At 46.8% G+C, this 15,862-nt stretch overlaps 1 protein-coding gene across 3 annotated transcripts in view; it reads left to right on the forward strand.

Annotated features, from left to right (window-relative positions):
- Positions 1 to 15,862, forward strand: part of RAD54L (RAD54 like) — a 26,238-nt gene continuing 10,376 nt past the window's right edge. Inside the window, exons 1-9 of one of the 3 annotated variants that reach the window (XM_068539798.1) lie at positions 1 to 41; positions 780 to 866; positions 2,268 to 2,387; positions 7,082 to 7,142; positions 7,877 to 8,012; positions 8,457 to 8,526; positions 8,645 to 8,933; positions 9,161 to 9,285; positions 14,574 to 14,724. In XM_068539798.1, the coding sequence (XP_068395899.1) occupies positions 12 to 41; positions 780 to 866; positions 2,268 to 2,387; positions 7,082 to 7,142; positions 7,877 to 8,012; positions 8,457 to 8,526; positions 8,645 to 8,933; positions 9,161 to 9,285; positions 14,574 to 14,724 (1,069 nt within the window). In that variant the 5' untranslated portion in view covers positions 1 to 11. The other 2 variants (XM_068539800.1, XM_068539799.1) reach the window with 2 other exon arrangements.

A 15,862-nucleotide genomic window follows, 5' to 3' on the forward strand; every position in this document is an offset into this window, starting at 1 on the left:
GAACACAGCCAATGGATGGTGCGGTGGCGGCACCGCGGGAGGTTCGATTGACCGGGCCTGGCGGGTCCCGGGAGTCCTGGCGGCTGTTAACGCGCGCTTTGGGAAGAGGAAGGTTGAGGCGGAGTGCTTGGGCTGAGGTTCAGCCTCGCCGCTCTTTCCAGCCTCGCCTGGGATAACCCTCCCAAGGCCGGGTCTTCTACTTGTCCTGCCTGGACCCCTGCTCGGCCTCCCTCAGTCCGGCATCCGCACTCCTTCTCCGGACTCGCCCTCCCCAGGCCTCGAATTTTCACCGTAGCCTCTCTCCTGACCTGTGATTACCCTTTCCCTCCCGCAGCTACCCCCTGCCTTCACGTCCACCTGGGACCATTATCTCGACTCCACTCCACTCAGTCTGGCAGCCTACCTTGCCTCTTTGCCCCATCCCAGACCTCTACTCATTTCTGCTTGGGTATTTCCTTTTTTGCCTTCTCTTCCGCCTCGGCTGCCTCGGCTAACTGGAGACCGACACTTTCACAGTTTGGGCCCAAACCTCAGCCCCTGGCTGTATTCCCTCCATCCATGCTCCCTCTTTAATTAGCCCATGCTCTCAGTAATGTAGCAGCCCGCTCTTTACCAGGCTGGTTCTGCGTTCTCAGCTGTTGGGTGCCTTTGACCTTTGGCTGATGGGTGCTTGACATTTTATGTTCCTGGGCCCAGAATGGTAAATATGGGCCTAGGGGAGGCTGTGGCTAGTCGTATGGCGGTGTCTAATGGGCTCACTTTCCGTCCTCTCCTTACAGAGGAGGAGCTTAGCTCCCAGTCAGCTGGCCAAGAGAAAACCGGAAGGCGGACCCTGTGATGAGGAAGACTGGCGTCCTGGAGCAGTGGTGAGTCCTCTGCCCTCAAGGGGATGGGGGAGGTGGGGGTGCAGGCTGTTGAGGCAGAAAGGAACCCTAGACCCTGGTTTCTGGGGATACATGGAGTGAACCCCGTCACCTCCAGAAGCCTCTTTCAGTAAACTTCAGTAAGTGCTTACTATGTGTCAGGCATTGAACCACATAAATAAAATCTTTGTCCTCAAGGTGCTCATTAGAAGCTAATATGCCTCAATTTTCCTGGTTAGGAAGGGGCATTCCAAAGCAAAGAGCTGATTGGGTTGGGCCCTTTGGCTCCCTTGGAAAAAAAAGGGGGGGTCCCCAACAGCAACTAGCATCCCGCTCTTTTGCTCTTTGTCACCTGCCCAATGTCACAGAACAGTAGAGTGTACTGGGCCTACCTTAGAGTCTGAGCTCACTTGGGCCTAGATTGGAGGGGTAATGCCCCTCCAGTCCCTGCAAATACTCAAGGGCACTATGTTCGACTTTGGACTGGGCTCTGCCTTGGAGGTTTTCTGGGGCTGGCTGTGGGCAGGACCTATGTAACCAAAATCAGTAGGAAGATGTAGTATGTACTTCAGAGAGAGCAATTCAAGAAGCAATGTTTGGCCACTGGAACTTTGGAGGAAGAGATAGCTAAGGAACTTCTCAAAGGCAGTTTTGGGCGGGGTTAGTGAGTGAGTAAGTAAAAGCCTGTAGAGAGAGCGGAAGGGGCCTGGTGTTCTGTTTCAGGTATGCCTTATAGCTTCAAATACCTTGGCAATCTGGTACAAGTGGGTTCTTGCCTGATGGCTCAGTGGGGCTTACTCTGTAGTTGTACTGCTGGTGTGCAGGCGGCTCCTCTACCTGTGAGGGAGACACATTGGCTGCCCCTTGCCACTTACATGGGTCTCAGACTTGAACTTGGGGCAGTACTTGGTGCTGTCTGCTACTGGTTGCTCCAGAAAATGCTTTCAGTGCTGGTGTTCTCACTGCCGTGGTGTGGATGGTTGAGAGTGGTCTCAGAGGCCTGGGAGTTGGGAGCAGCTGTACTCTTGCCCTGCATTGGTAAACTCAGGGAGGGAAGTAAAGGGTCACTCAGTATTCCTTGGGGCTTTTAGAGTGAAGATTTGCGGGCAGCATGACTCTGTGCTACTGATGGACTTGCCCTTCACAGGCCCACTTCATTTACCTCTTCCAGTGCCCCTCAGATTAGGCAAGTTCTTTAACCTCATTAAGCTCCAGTTTTCTCACCTGTTAAATCAGGATATAAACGTGTATTTTAGGATTACTGTGAAGATGATACACGATAATATTGTACATGTGAAGAGTTTAGCACAGTGCCTGGCACTTAATAAGCATTTTAAATGTTAGTTGCCATTGTGGTGAACTCTGTATCTTCCAGACTTCACCTTCCCCAATTCTCTCTCCTAGACTCCTAAGAAACGGAAATCCAGCAGTGAGACCCAGAGCCAGGAGTGTTTCCTGTCTCCTTTTCGGAAACCTTTGACTCAACTAACGAATCGACCACCGTGTCTGGACAGCAGTCAACATGTAAGCCCTAACTGCAACCTGCCAATGTCTGTGTGTGCCCTGTTTTGTCTAGGGAGGCTCCCTCGGTCCTCACACAGTAGCCAGCAGATGCTTTAGTGGGGGCTTTGGGCCTGCCCACAGCTCCTGGGGCCTGGAAAAGGCCTGACCTCTTTCCTTAGAGATTGTGTGCCTGACTTGGAATTCCCCTTGTTTATAGCTACTTGGGCACCAGATCTCAGGTGGCTCAGATTGCTGAGGACAAGAGGGTGCAGGAGAGTGAAGGCTATGGCAGGGTGTTGGAACCTGTCAGAGAACTGTCTCTGACTCTGCATATAGCTTCTAAGAAGTACCAGAGTCCTACAGCTTTCATGTGTATCCTCTAGTAAAATCAAAGGTAATCATCAAGTGGCAGGTTCTGTGCATTATCTCATGTAACTCTCATTTTTTAAGATGAGGAAGCTGAGTCTCAGAGAAGTTAAGTAATTTGCTCAAAGTTACAGAGGTGTCAAATCTGCCTAGCTCCATCCAAAGCTTTTTCCTCCAAACTTTCTGAGGGACAGAGTGACACTGAGCTCCAAAAACCCTTGGAATGTGATAAGAGTGATAAAAGTGTCTTCTGTTATTCCTAACAAACCCCTTTCAGCCACACCTGAATTTGCTAATGAGATGACTTTGTAAAGCACTTAACTTTGGGGCTGGTTGCCCGGGGAACCAAACTACCAATGGCCAATGTTTAATCAGTCCTACTCTTTACAAACCCAAAAGGTATGGGAGGGTTTGGAGAACTTCCTGGTTGGTGACTTGGTGAGCAGGAAGTCGGGAAGGGGCACACCCGAAACTCCCCTGGGACAGAAGCTCCTGTGTTCACCACCCTTCCAGACCTCCCTCTGTGTGTCTCTTCATCTGGCTATTCATTCATATCTTTTAATATACTTTGTGATAAATCAGTAATCTAGTAAGTAAACTGTATCTGAGTTCTGTGAGCCACCTAGCGAATTAATCGAACCCAAGGAGGGGGTTGTGGGAACATTTGATTTATAGCTTGTGGTCAGAAGCACAGGTAACCACACGGAATTGAGATTTGCATCTGAAGCAGTGGGGAAGGCAGTCACGTGGGGCTGAACCCTTTAGGATCTGATGCTTTCTCCTGGAAGATAGTGTTGGAATTAAGTTGTAGGGCACCCACGCGGAGCCGAAGATTTGCTTCATGTATGGAAAACCCACACATCTGGTGTCAGAAGAAGTGTAGTATTGAGAGTAGAGGAGACACAGGATCGTGTTTTTCCTTTACAGGGACATTTTGAAGGAAAAATGGGAGTATGTTGATGGGAACGTGTAGTGGAGGTTAGTTATTTGTGCATTCAGCAAATGCTTAAAATCATTTTTACATAATATTTGATGAATATGAAAACATATATGTATAATGTTTATAAAATATAAAACAAAATAAACACCTGTGAACCCACCATCCGGGACTAGAACATCATCAAATTCATAAACCCTTTTCTCATTCCCAGAGGTAGCCACTATCCTGAATTATATTCATCATCCCTTGCTTTTTGTGATAGTTTTACCATATATATATAATTCACTAAGTAATACATTGTTTAATCGTTTTCTTGAGCTTTAAAAAGTGGTGTGTAGTCCTCCGGGACTGTTTTCATTCGGGATTCATTTTATTGTCCTCTAGAACTATATGACATAAGTGCAGATGTGGTGGGAGTATGCAAACAGGGGGCCTAACAGTCTGGAGGCTGGTGGAGACCCGAATCTGAGGGACATGCTGATTAGGTTGAGTTCTGAAGGATGCGAGGAGTTTGCCAGGTGAAGAGAACAGGAAGTGTTCTAGATAGAGGGAACAGCCTGTTTGAAAGCTGTGGAGGAAGGGTCCCCAAAGGCAAAAATGCTTCAGGACCACAAAAGTCAGTGCAGCTCTGGAGATGAAGACTTTAGCCTTAGACACAATCAGTTTTAAGTCCTGTAGGATGTCTGGGTTTGCAGATGTGGGTGTGGTACCTAGGAGGGAGTTATGGAGTGGAAATAGATTTGGGGTGATTGGCATAGAGTTTGTTTGACACCTACAAAGTGTATTGGAGTGTCCATGTGAATGTACAGTTAGAAGAGCTTAGGGCTGAGCCCTGAGGAACACTGACTTTTAAAGGGATTGGGCAGAGGAAGAAGAGCGCACTAGGGCACTGAGCATGAGGTCCCAGAAAGGCAAAATAGTGGGAGAGTGGTGTCATGGAAGTCAAAAGCAGAGAATATTTGAGAGGAAGGAGTGGCCAGCTTTGTCTGGTAAGATAGGGTAGAAACATACCCCTTGGAGTTAAGGTCTTGTAGGCCATTGGTGACCTTGGCCAGAATCACTTCAGAAGAGTGGAAGGGGCAGAAGATAGATAGGAGGAGTGAGAGATAAGGAAGGGGAGACAGACTGCTCTTTCTAGAAGTTTGAAGGGGAGGAGATAAGTCAAAGGACATTTTGTTTTTGAGATAGGAGAGAGTTAAGCATGTTTTAAATGCTGGTGAGAAAGAGCTAGTAGGGAGAAGTTGAGACAACAGGAGAGATCAGGCAGACCTGATAGAGTGACTCTCTGTGGAAGAGGGAAGCTTTGACCTTGGGTTGGGGGAGGGATGTTCTTCTCCCTCTTCTATCATCAGAAGGAAAGGGTGGTATGAATTTTCAGTAACTAAATAAAGTGAGAGCATGGTTTCTCCTCTGTCTCTGTCAGCGTCTAGTGAGTACTACTACCAGACCAGATTCTTGGAGGCTGGCCATTGCAAGTCTTGCAGGCTCTGCCTTCAGATGTTTTTGGCCATGGGTCCTCACCTTCTTCCACAGTAGTTGCACGAGCCTGCACTTCTACCTGCAGAACTTGTGGCTCCTGGGTTTTACTGAAAGTCTTTTTAAATTTGGAGCATAAATTCTTGGCTACGTAGAGCTTCAATACTAGCCTCTTATATTGACAGTCTTGAAAATAATAGTTTCAGAATTAAAAGCAGAATTGACGCCAAGTTAGGAAAGAAATTAGAGTCCATTTCTTTCCTTTTCCTCTCCTTTGACTTAAAGGTAGCTTTTTGTTAGCATGTTCTATATATGAGTTTCTCATCATTGCTATGGTAATTAAACATAGTCAAAAGATTTTACTCAGCTGCAAAGAAATATGCAAATAAAGAATTTGGGCCTTTCTCCAACCCTGGGCTTGTCACGTTACTTAGTGTGGTGATGAAGTTCAGTTCTCCACATTCCTTTTCTGTCTTCCAATAGATTGCCAAATATATTCATTACATTTTTCCTATTTAAAGTACCTTGAGTTTCTAGAATTTAATTTATAATCTGTATAGAAGTGAGTCAGAATAAAAAGGTAAGAATTGCAGGGCAAGACAGGCTTGCTTTTTTCCCTATTAAAATACCTTATTGCTAGAAGGGAGTATTTTTCATTACTTCTTTTTCCACTAATGTATTCCACTAAGACTACCCTTAGGGTTTCTGGTCTTGTTTTTACCTTGCTCTCTTGGGTTCTAGCTCTTATTTTGTTGAGGTTTACAGGCTATTGTAATTCCCTGAGGGCTCAGGTACATATAGATCAGAACTTTGATGGGAGTTTTCAGTTAGCTCAGGCGTTGGCATTGTGGACTCCCCTGCCTCCTCCTGCCCCAGCCCCGTAGCTCAGTGCTGATTCCAGGCCGAAGTGATGACACAGAGACTTCCTGTCACCCTTGTCCCTTGCTTTTTCTTGGTGATTGGCTTCCCCTCTCTCTCATGTCCTCTTTCTCATGTTTTTCCCTCTCTTGTGCCTTCCCATGGCAGGAAGCTGCTGACTCTGGGCTGATCCACATGGCTATACTCAAACAGGTTGGATTAGGAAACCATATTGCCCAGTAGTTACAAGTAAGGGCCTGGAATCAGGAAAGTCCTGCAAATGTCATGGCTGTGTGACTTGGGAAACGACTCAGCCTCAATTTGCTCCTCTGTAAAATGGGGATGCCAGTAATATATGGACCTCATAGGACTGTTAATGAGGATTAAATGGTAACATGAATGCGAGGGCTTAGCACTGCATCTGGCATACATTGTTAATCATCATTATTGTTGTCACTTTTGCTGTTGTCAACATTATTTTACTAACACTATCGCTCCTTTTACTCCTGCTACCACTACTCTTTGAAGGGCTGTTTAGTTCCCAAGGAGGCTGATGTGAGAGTTGATATGGAAATTGGATGCAGTAGGCAGAACTGATATGACAAAAGAAATGTGCGCTATGCTTGGAAAGATGTAACCCTGTGGGACAGTGGTTGAATCCAGACATTGGAGTTCTGTTAGTACTGGGATTGGGTGAGTTTGTGGTGCTTTCTTCTTAGGGCGCTGTAGCCTAGGGAATAGTTAGGTGTCCTTACTTGGCATGGTCTTTCATGAGCTAAAGGCTCTGAGCCTTGTGGTTGACCAAGGCTAGGTATTTGCTTTGGCACTCTCTTGTCCCTGGCGATTTGTGGAACGTTATGCAAAGCCTCAAAGGTAAAAGCCATTGTACAAAACCTAATAATCTAATATGGAGCACATCTGCTTCTGTTCTAGATGCATCTGAATGAAACGTAATCAAAATACAATGCTCTGAATGTATTACGATGCTTAAACAGGCATTTTAGACTGCATTTGTAAAAATATTATCCCATAACATCTCCAATCAGTCCTGAATCCCTGTTTCTTCTCTTTTTAGGAAGCATTTATTCGAAGCATTTTGTCAAAGCCTTTCAAAATCCCCATTCCAAATTATCAAGGTAAAAATGGAGACTTTTCTATTTCTTAAATTAGTCACGTGTGAATATGCCTGAATAGATTAAAACCTCTGCTTTTGTAAGTACAAGCTTACCTTGGAATTAAAGATGCCAGTCCAGTGGTGACTGTGTATGGGGTGACTTTCCTGGGGCCTGCGTGAAGTCTGTGTTTGACAGCTTCAGCAAAGGCTACCAAGACTAACTGCCCCTCATCTTCTTGGTGGGGATATGTCAGTGTTCAGGAAGCTCCTGGTGGGCCAGGGTGGCTGATGGACCCAGGCTACATTCAGTCCAAGTGAGTTCAGTAGCATTTCCTTTATGAAGTTGGCTCTATCAGAGGCCTAGGTTCTATAGGGTTTCCCCCTGCCTTATGTAGGGCATAGAATTGTGCTAAAACTGGGGCCTGGGAGGGAGGAGGCGAACTCTCAAGACCTCTCAGTCTTGAAAGGCCCCTTTAGGGTTTCAGACCTTTCCAGGATTGATTTGATGTAAGATGAACGAGACCTGGCCCCCCAGAAGTTTGTAGTTGAATGGGAGAAGTCATATGGGGAAAACTCTGATCTGAGGCAGACTTGGGTAATGGTCAGGCAGAGGTGCCCAAACTGCTTTTGGAGAGGTTTTTGGGAGAGGGGGTCATATGGAAGCTTAAGAAAGTTTATATGAAGGATAGGCATTTGAGCTGGGCCTGCTGGAGCTCCTCAACTTAGAGACTTAGGTGACAAATTGTTGGTTTCTAGGTCCTCTGGGCTCTCGGGCATTGGGCCTCAAAAGGGCTGGGGTCCGCCGGGCCCTCCATGACCCTCTGGAAGAAGGTGCCTTGGTTCTGTACGAGCCTCCCTCGCTGAGCGCCCACGACCAGCTGAAGCTTGACAAGTATGTGCACTGGTATTTCTTGAGCAGTTCTGGTCCTCTAAGTGCACAAACCTGGAGGGCAGAGGGCATTTTCGTGTGATTTCACCTTGGGACCTGCATATGTTTTCAGAGTGCTGTCATGACTACTGTACCATCCAGAGTGAGTAGGTGGGGAAGGAGAGTGCCTGGGGAAGAACATGTGGACATGTCCAGTTGGTGGGGTTTCCTCATCCATTCCTACCAGGCTCACTCAGGGGCACGGGGAGGGTTAAGGTGATGGCATAGGGAACCCATCTCCGTCTCCTAACTTTCTCACCCTGGAGAGGAATTTGCTATGGTTTGATTGCACCAGGCCAAGGAGGTCCTCTCTTAGGCAGCTGCCTCTGAATCAACAGGACACAACTTTCTGAGGGTGTGCCCTTGCCCGTGTCTGAACTCCGTGTTTTCTTTGTTGTGTTTTCTCAGGGAAAAACTCCCTGTCCATGTGGTCGTTGATCCTATTCTCAGTAAGGTCTTGAGGCCTCATCAGAGAGAGGTAAATGGGGGTGGGGGGGTGAGTTTGGGCTAGGGTAGGGGCTGCACCTGAGGGGCTGTCATCCCTGGGGCAGCAGCAGTGTGGATGCCAAAGTGGGCTGAGTGCTGTTATTCCCCAGGGAGTGAAGTTCCTGTGGGAGTGTGTCACCAGTCGGCGCATCCCTGGTAGCCATGGCTGCATCATGGCTGATGAGATGGGCCTGGGCAAGACGCTGCAATGCATCACATTGATGTGGACGCTTTTGCGCCAGAGTCCAGAATGCAAGCCAGAAATTGACAAGGCAGTGGTGGTGTCGCCCTCCAGCCTAGTGAAGAACTGGTACAATGAAGTTGGGAAATGGCTTGGAGGGAGGATCCAACCTCTAGCCATCGACGGAGGCTCTAAGGACGAGATAGACCAAAAGCTGGGTAGGAGCCTTAACAAACATGGCCGCATTTCTCCATACAACCTGCTCCTGTCTTAAGTGTATCCTCACTGATGGCCAGGGTTGAGGGCAGGGAGGGGGTGGCAGAAAGTAGAATTCCCGTGGAAAGAGTTGAAATAGTTATTTCCAGGCTAAATTAAAGAATCGTCAAACTGGCTTTTTCTTTATGATATTCTCAGATTTGTTCCCTTGACACCTTTTTTGTCGTAGAAGGATTTATGAACCAGCGTGGAGCCAGAGTGCCTTCTCCCATCCTCATCATTTCCTATGAGACTTTCCGCCTTCATGTCGGAGTCCTCCGGAGAGGGAGTGTTGGACTGGTCATATGTGATGAGGTACTTGACACTCGGCTGTCTGGGTGGTAGGAGGAAGCCTGTCGATGTCTTCTCACTGAGAACTGCCATCCAAGGGCTGTGCTGGTTACTGGGGGATGTAGAGGACAGAACATACTGCCTTGAAGGAGGCAAATGGGAGGGAGAGCCCGTGGTACCAATTTGCTGAAAGAGGGGTTAAGCAGAGCTTGGAATGCCGAGGAGAGTGAGGTGCTGTGGGCTGATTGGTTTTGTTGCCTCTAGACAGTTTTCCTAGACCAGAGGACTTTGAAGGGTGGGAGGGATTTGGATGGGTGGAGAGACATGGTACAGTGTTCAGGGGAACAGGTTCTAGGGTCAGAGAGATCTTCGTTCAAATCCTGGCTCTGCCACTTAATCAGAGTAAGTGGTAAGTTACTTAACCACCCAAGCCTCTTTTTCTGTGTCAATAAAATGGGGTGATAACATCTGCCTTATGGGATTATTGTGAGGATTAAATGAAGGAAAGCTTTTATCACAGTGCCTGGTATGTCATAAGACCTTGGTACATGTCAGCTCTGGGTGTTTTTTTGTTTTTGTTTTGTTTTTTGTTGTTGTTGGTTTTTTAAAAATAATTCACCTTTAAAAATAATTAATTAATTATTTTAAATTCTGTTTTATTTTTTGGGTGCACCACATGGCATGTGGGATCTAGTTCCCTGACCAGGGCTCGAACCCATGCCCACTGTAGTGGAAGCGCAGAGTCTTAACCAGTGGACCGCCAGGGAAGTCCCTTATTTATCTGTCTATCTCACGCAGGGCCATTTATTGATTGATTGATTGATTGATTGATTGGCTGTGTAGGGTCTTTGTTGCTGTGTGTGGGCTTTCTCTAGCTGTGGTGAGTGGGGGCTACTCTTCGTTGTGGTGCGTGGGCTTCTCCTTGTGGTGGCTTCTCATTGAGCACAGGCTCTAGGTGCGTGGGCTTCAGTAGTTGCAGCACACGGGCTCAGTAGTTGTGGCTCATGGGCTCTAGAGCGCAGGCTCAGTAGTTGTGGCTCATGGGCTTAGTTGCTCCGTGGCACGTGGGATCTTCCCGGACTAGGGCTCGAACCTGTGTCCCCTGCATCGGCGGGCAGATTCTTAACCACTGCGCCACCAGGGAAGTCCCTTAATTTATTATGTACGTATGTACTTATTTATTTAATTAATTAATTTTTTTGGCTGCGTCGGGTCTTGGTTGCAGCACGCAGGATCTTCGTTGAGGCATGTGGGATCTTTCATTGTGGCGTGTGGGCTTCTCTCTAATTGTGGCGTGTGGGTTTTCTCTCCTCTAGTTGTGGCATGCAGGTTCCAGAGTGCGTGGGCTCTGTAGTTTGCGGCGCACAGGCTCTCTAGTTGAGGTGCATGAGCTCAGTAGTTGTGGTGTGCGGGCCTATTTGCCCTGCGGCTTTTGGGAACCTAGTTCCCCGACCAAGAATCCAACGCACGTCCCCTGCATTGGAAAGCGGTTTCTTTACCACTGGACCACCAGGGCAGTCCCCTCAGCTTTGGTTTTTATTCTAGGTTGAGAGGACTCATGTGAACAGAAGCACGGAGATAGGAAAGTCCAGTGTGGATAGTCCATACACCTTGTGAGTCTGTGTTGACTCTCTGGGACTAAGGAAAATACGGCAGTTGTTACTCTCTGGCCTTTTCCAGCACTGTGCATGAAGGGTGGTAGGGATGCAACTACTTGGAAAGCAGTGAGGGTGGCTGGGAGCTTCCCAGTATAAAGAATTTCCCACGTCTTTAGGGGGCTTGGCTACCCTGAGCCTGCTGCCATTGTTTACATCTTGGGGAAAGTAAGGTCACTTTGCACACCCTGGGGACTTTAGTGTAGAGGTGGCTGAAAGACTTGGACCCATCTGTCAACTGATTGGCAGGCTTGACTGTGCTCTGGGGACTATAGATTACCCTGTATCTGAGGGTCTTTTGGGAGAGGACAGAGAAGAAAAGCTTACTTTGGGGTACCATGCTTGCTAGTAGTGAGCTGTTTCCCAGTTGAGCTTTTGTCCTTATGAAGAGTCTGGCATGTCTGCCAACTTCTGATACGCTGATGGGCCATTCCCTGGTAGGAGTAAGGGATTTAGCAGATTGAGATGGGGTATGCACGTGGCCACTGCCCAGGACTCTGGCATTTGCTTCATCACCATGGAGGGGGACTGTGCCAGGAGCCTGGTCTAGAGGCCAGGGCATTGGGGAAGGGAAGGGAAGGCAGGCTGTTGAGCCCTTGAGGACTGGGGAGCATCTAGATTTTCTTCTCCTCTATAGTGTTTCGTTTCTTCCTCATCCTCTCCTGTTTTCTGAGCTGACTGGCATGAGGGACCAGGCTGCCTCTTGCCACACTGCAGGGTCCTGGCCCTCCCTTCTGCTCTTCTACCTTTTATTTATTTATGTTTTTTTTTCTTTTTTTCTACCTTTTATTTGTCAGCAGTGTGTTAATTGTCAGAGACCTGAGGAAGCCAAAGTCCTGAAAGATAGTCAGCCTACTCTAGGAGAAGTTTGTCCTGTTTGGATCTGGGAAAGAGAAGGTTCTGCCCCAGGCTTTCATGTTCCCAGCTTCCTCCCAGCTGATGCTTTTCTCTGGAACACAGAAATAATAACGTAATAATAGCATAATAACTGTACAAAATCTTGATCCACATTGTAATCTGAGTTAGGGCAAGTCAGAACACTTGGGATCAGCGTTGGCTTTGCCACTTGTAAGCATGACTGCAGATGAGACTGCTCTGAGACTGTAGAGTAGGTAGCACATGGTATACCTGAAAGGGACATGATACAGATCAAGAAAGAGGATATAGGGAAGCGTTTTGTAAGGTGTATGAACAGGGGAGGGACTGACATCATAATCATCATCATCTCAGTTTTGGAGATGAGGAGACTGAAGCTCAGAGAAGTGCTGGGACTTGAATCCAGGTCTGAGATTTTAAGTCCTGACTCTTTCTTCTCTCTTAATGCCTTGGTTGTAACCAAAGCTTGGTGTAGGGAGAAGCTTGGCTTGGTTATGGAAGGACTGTCCCTGTATGCCTCATCTGGACCCATGTATGTTCCTTTACAAGTGCTAGAACACAAAGCAAGTCAGATGCTGGGAAATGCATTAAAAACAAGAATCTACTCATGGGGCTCATGTTTCAGAGAGACAAGTGGTGGTATTTAATCTTGGTATCATTTTTTGCTTTTAAAAGGATAAGCTGAGAATTCTGCCAGAACAGAAGTTCAGCAGCAGCTTATAAATAAGAACTCTGACAACTTTTCATCTGGCCAAACATTTGATTTGCTGAGATGCCAGCATTTGGGTTTTAAATCCGTGGCCGATGGTGGCAGGAGCCAGGTCTGGAGCCAGGAAGGTCCCACAGGAGCTGGGGTTGGCTTTCCCTTTCACAGAGACCCACAGGGGTAGTGCATCAGTTCAGTTCATTAATTGAGTTATGAAGTACCTGTTATGTGTCAGGCCCTGGGGATCTCATGATTGCCAGCCGTCAGGGAGCTTCAGTTTAGAGGGATCCAATTGTTTAGAGGGATCCAATGGATGCCCATTTCCCCAGGGCCTTTTGGGTAATTTCTTCACAAGTTTCAAGTCTTATTTCCCTCTTCAGCTCAGAAGTCTTAGCCTTTTGTTTCAGGGCTGTTGCTTGGATCCTCCAGTCACTTTTAAGTTTATTTTCTTTGTTTAGGATGTCTTTAAAATTTTTTTTTAAAACAGATATAATTGACATATAGTGTTTTCATTTTAGGTATACAACATCCAGTCATTTTTTTTTTAAATTAAAATTCTATGGGCGTCTGTCTGATTCTTCAATAGCAATGTTGCTTATTCATTCATTCTTCAGCAAGCATTCACTGAGCAGTGTTCTGCGTGGGGCTCTGTCCTGTGCACTGTTACAAAGGCAAATCTGACGTGGTCTCTGCCTTTAAAAGTTCCTGCCTTGGTGAGGAGATAAAGTACAATCGAATGTGATTAGTATATATAGCAGTAGATAAGAGGCAGAGTAGTATAGTGCCCGGACTTCAGAATCTCACACACCTGAGTTCAAATCTCAGTTCTGCTACTTGATACTAGCATGATTTTGGATAACTGTTCACCTCTCTGAACCTCATTTTCTCTAAAAGGGTATTGTAATTTCCTCTCATCTGATCGTTATCTGGGTTTTAGAAGAGAATATAGGTAAAGTGCTTAGTATAGTGCCTGGCACATTAAAAGGATTCAGTGCACAGCTGTTATGTACAGAGTGCCATAAGAGCCAGAGGTGAGAGACCCCAACAGCCTGGGGTCATTGAGGAAGGCTTTGCATAGGAGGTGACATTTGAGGAATTTGCCTGTGGAAGCAAATTGTGGGCAGAGGAATGGCATGGGCAATGAGACCTAAGGAGATCCAGCATTAGGAGTGGTGAGTTGTAGTTTCCTGGACTGTGACAAGCTGTGGAGAGTGTCAAAGAAGTCAGCTGGGTCCTTAACTGAGAAGTACTAAGCTAACGAGCTTGGACTTGATCCCACAGATGGGAGAATCAGTGGAGGGTCTGTGTTTAATTGCACTGTGAAAGGCTGGCTTATTTGTTCATTCTTTCACTGGTGGTTGTGTTTTGTGTGCCCTGCCCAGTGTGGGGCTGAAAGGGGCTGGGGGTAGAAAAGGCGCAGGCCTGACCGTGCCCGTGTGATTCTTGGGGAGAGAGGAAAGTTGATAGGGTCCTTTACCGTTTTGTTGAAAAAGGCTTAAAAGAGAGAAGTAACAGGTGTGTATTGGGGTGGGTGATATAGGGATTGGGGAAGAGATGCAAAGAGAGGCAGAGAGAGGCTCTTTCTTTAGATTTCTGAGCTGGCTGGATTCTGTGGAAAGAGGAGAGGAGGAGCCTGGACCAAGTCCCCTTAGCACTGATAGCTGGGAGACTAATACAGAAGGCATCTGGCTCAGGAGGTTCTGGGATGGTTGGGCTAGTGCAGAGGGAGGATTCCCTGAAAGCACGGGTCTCTAACATGTCTGAATGATCTCTGAAGAGGATAGGCAGGCTACTATGGCTCTGGAGGTTGGGGCAGGGAAGAGGAGGGGAAGAAATAGAGAATCCATGCTTTATGGATATAGCATTGGTCTAGAAGCTGAAGGTCTGTCTCTTGAGCCTGGCATTTCTCCCCAAGAGAGTGGGTAAACTCTCGCTTTTGCTGCCCCCTGCCCAGTTCCCAAGGCCTCAGGACCTGTAATGCTCATGATTCCTCTTTGCCTGTCTATACAAGATTTTGCTACTGTTAGGGAGGCCACATTGTGCCCATGCCTAAGTGAGAATTAATTTCCTTGCAGGGGCACAGGCTCAAGAACTCTGAGAATCAGACTTACCAGGCCCTGGACAGCTTGAACACCAGCCGACGGGTCCTCATCTCCGGGACTCCCATCCAGAATGATCTCCTTGAGTATTTCAGCCTGGTACATTTTGTTAATTCGGGAATCCTGGGTAAGAATCTTGGCCTTGTCTGATATACTGGAGAGGAGCCTTGCCTTAGCCTTGGGATTGTAACGCTAGCTGAGGAGAGAGAGGAGAGACCACTAGTTATATGTGGGTCACTAGGCACTCTTCTAGGAAGACTTCTCATGTCAAGGAGTAGCAAAGCCATTGGGAGACCTTGGCTCTGCTGAGCAACTCAGCAAGGCCCACTCTGGTCTTTTTTTCCACTGCAGAGGTGGCAGGGGCTATGCAGGGCATTGTCTCTGTGAGCTGGGGATGGAACTACTATCCCCAGGCATTTTTGCTCATCACATCCTAGCCGCCTCTCAAGAGCTTTGGCCTCAGAGCAGACTCTGTATTAGGCAGTTTTGTTTTGTTTTTAATCATTTTTTAGTGTGCAACTTAGTGTCATTAAGTACGTTCACATTGTTGTGCAACCATCACCACCAACCATCTCCAGAACTTTTTTCATCTTGCAAAAGTGAAACTCTACCCATTAAGCAGCAATTCCCCATTTCCCACTCCCCCCAGCCCCTGGCAACCATAGCTTGGGCAATTCTTACACATAGATATCTGTGGAAGGGTTTATTAGTGCCCATTTTTGAACTTTAAAGAATCATATAGCATATTTTCCTTTGCATCTGGATTCTTTTGTTCAGTATTATGTGTATGAGATTCATGCATGTTGTTGCCTATAGCAGTAGTTTGTTTTTCACTTTAGTATACTATTCCATTTTATGAATATACCAGAATTTATTAGTTCTACTGTTGATAGACAATTGAATTGTTTCCAGTTTTTTATTATTTTGAATAATGATCCTGTGAACGTTCTTGTACATTTTTTTACCTGAGCATAGTATGCGTTCCTCTGTCATAAGAGTGGAATTGCTGGGTCATATGTTATGCATGTGTTTAACCCTAGTAGATACTCCAGTTTTCCAGAGCGATTGTACCGGCAGTATATGAAAATTCCAGTGTCTCTACATCAGGGGCCAGCAAATTTTTTCTTAAAAGGGTAGATAGTGGGCTTCCCTGGCGGTCCAGTGGTTAAGACTCTGTGCTCCCAATGCAGGGGGCATAGGTTTGATCCTTGGTCGGGGAACTAAGATCCCGCATGCTGCACAGTGTGGCCAAAAAAAAAAGGCTA

The sequence above is a fragment of the Eschrichtius robustus genome, chromosome 3 (assembly GCF_028021215.1).
Source record: "Eschrichtius robustus isolate mEscRob2 chromosome 3, mEscRob2.pri, whole genome shotgun sequence".
Taxonomy (NCBI): Eukaryota; Metazoa; Chordata; class Mammalia; order Artiodactyla; family Eschrichtiidae; genus Eschrichtius; species Eschrichtius robustus.